General features: G+C 41.1%; 1 protein-coding gene across 1 annotated transcript in view; it reads left to right on the forward strand.

The window, feature by feature from the left end:
• The window catches only part of SELENOI (selenoprotein I), a 36659-nt gene that overhangs the window by 19903 nt on the left and 13927 nt on the right, over positions 1 to 2829 (forward strand). Inside the window, 1 exon segment of the mRNA XM_007470800.1 lies at positions 1032 to 1106. Coding sequence (XP_007470862.1) covers positions 1032 to 1106 — 75 coding nt within the window.

Genomic DNA, 2829 nt, shown 5'->3' on the forward strand with positions numbered 1-2829 from the left:
ACCTAGAGAATTAACAATCACTGAAAACATTGTTTTTGTAGGAGAATCTGGAGTTTCAAACACTTAATGACTTTTGATATTATAGGAATTATGAATATTGAAACTCTGCCTATGCCTGAGTTTATCAACTGAAAATTTTAGACATAGCTTCTGTATATGTAATAAAATGGTAATTGAAGATCATTACCGTTACCATGCTTAAATTTCATTAAGCATGGTTTTGATATTGTGGGGTTTTTTAAAATTGTATTTTAATCCTCAGAACAGCCTCAAAAGTTTATCTTTGAAACTAGAAATAGTATTTTCTCTGACTAAATAAGACTATTAGTTACTAAGAGAACTAAAAATACGTAAATATATGTATTTCTCCAAGTCATACAACTTGAAGGGCCAGATTAACCATCTAGTCCCAGTATATCTGGGAAGTGGAAGGCAGGAAGGTTAAATGGTATATTCAGGGCCACACTGCTCGTTGGTCACAGAGCCAGGACTAGAACCCAGAGCTGAATCTCACTTGTTTTATCTTAGGTGGGGGAAAAGTGAGGTCCAGAAATTTCAGAACGATTTTGTTGCCAGAATCATCCAGTTGAGGTAGTTTACCTAGACACAAATCAAAAGGTCTTTTGTTCAGCTAATTAATAATTTAGTGAGAGAGTATAGGTTGAAAGCTTAATACATGTTTGTAGTATAATCATAAACAACAAGGATCAGATTAAACACAAGCATTTTTTGAATTCCAAAAACATTATTTTTCATTCTAGGCACGTAAGTAATTTTCAAGTGAAGATAGTCTTGAGTTATGATTAAAGCTCAAAATAAATGCCTATTGTTTATGAGGGGTTGGGCAGTTACTGTTGTTTTGTCAGTTTGCTGATACATTCTAATATTTACCTAGTTCTGCATTCGAAATACATTGTAAAGTACTTCAGCTTCTATTTAATAAATAGAAACATTTCTCATGGGCAGTATGGGCTATGGTAAGAACAATTGTACTTAGACTGTGTTAAATTCTGAGTTGCTTTCCTTTACAGCACCAGGTCACAAGCATGTACCTGATTGGGTTTGGATTGTAGTGGGCATCCTCAACTTCGTAGCCTACACTCTAGGTAAGAAATTGGCAAATAGTCAGTGGTTGGTGAAACTGTCAGCAAGGATAGCCACCAAACATTTTCTCCTATGCTTAATTCATTTTAACTAGGGTTTATTAATATCCTGTTCAATTTGATAAATACGTTCTTGAGTTTCTCTGTGAAAAATATTGTCATTTGCTGGGAATTCAAAGAATAAGATAGGAGTTGGCAAACTACCACTTGTACACCAAATCTGGCCTGTTGTCTCTTTTTTTTTGGTTTTGTTTTTTTTTTGCGGTACGCAGGCCTTTCACTGTTGTGGCCTCTCCCGTTGCGGAGCACAGGCTCCAGACGCGCAGGCCCAGCGGCCATGGCTCACGAGCCCAGCCGCTCCACGGCATGTGGGATCCTCCTGGACCGGGGCACGAACCCGTGTCCCCTGCATCGGCAGGCGGACTCTCAACCACTACGCCATCAGGGAAGCCCTTTTTTTTTTTATTAATTTATTTTTTAAATCTTTGGCTGCATTGGGTCTTTGTTGCTGCACACGGGCTTTCTCTAGTTGTGGCGAGCGGGGGCTACTCTACGTTGTGGTGCGTGGGCTTCTCATTGCGGTGGCTTCTCTTGTTGCGGAGCACAGCCCCTAAGTGCGTGGGCTTCAGCACTTATGGCACATGGGCTCATTAGTTGAGGCGCACGGGCTTAGTTGCTCCACGGCATGTGAGAACCTCCGGGACCAGGGCTCGAACCCGTGTCCCCTGTACTGGCAGGCGGATTCCTAACCACTGTACCACCAGGGAAGTCCCGAGGTGGCTTCTCTTGTTGTGGAGCACAGGCTCTAGGTGTGCGGGCTTCAGTAGTTGTGGCATGCAGGCTCAGTTGTTGTGGCTCACGGGCTCGGTAGTTGTGGTGCATGGGCTTAGTTGCTCCGCGGCATGTGGGATCTTCCCGAACCAGGGCTCAAACCCGTGTCCCCTGCATTGGCAGGCGGATTCTTAACCACTGCACCACCAGGGAAGTCCCCGTAGGAGTCTTTTGAAGTACTTTACCATCTACCCGTTTCAGGTCTCCACAACTCTGGCAAAAACCCTGATCTAACATGAACTGTTTGTTGCAAAACCTGCCTTGAAGCAACAATTTATAGCCTTCATTTATACTACTAGTGTGACTGTTCTTACGCTTTGCTGCAGAGATATCAGTGTGTTTGATCACAGGGTGCTGCTGTAGGTTCTCCTGGTGGTTTTTTCATAATATATAGGTTATGCGCTGAATTGCCTTTCTTATGAAAAAACATTGTGAGACTTATCTAGACCCCAGACTTATGGGGCTAGAACGGGTTCAGTGAGAAGACGTACAAAACCTAATTAATATGTAGTTCATGAATATAATATTTGTAATAACTGCACAGAAGTTGCACTGAGAATAGGAAATTAAGTCAGCAAATAATAAGAAAAGACCTTTAGGATATATTTTAACTACTTGGGGGTAGAAAAGTTCCCAATCCTATATAACAGAGATCTACAGTGTTTGGGCAAGAGTTTGAGATTCATCCTTTCATATATTCCTTCAACAACATTTTTAAAGGCCCTCTTTGCCGCAAAATGAGCTAGGCACTGGGGATAACACTGTGGTGAGCAAGATAAACACAGTAATGATAAGGAATTTTTAATTCCTTGAATCTGAGTCTTTACAATTAGTCTAATTCTGATGCACTTAATTAACAAAACTGTTTCTTTGGAGGAGGAATTTTTTTTTTTTT

This window comes from Lipotes vexillifer, unplaced genomic scaffold, assembly GCF_000442215.2.
Source record: "Lipotes vexillifer unplaced genomic scaffold, Lipotes_vexillifer_v1.1 scaffold717, whole genome shotgun sequence".
Lineage (NCBI taxonomy): Eukaryota > Metazoa > Chordata > Mammalia > Artiodactyla > Lipotidae > Lipotes > Lipotes vexillifer.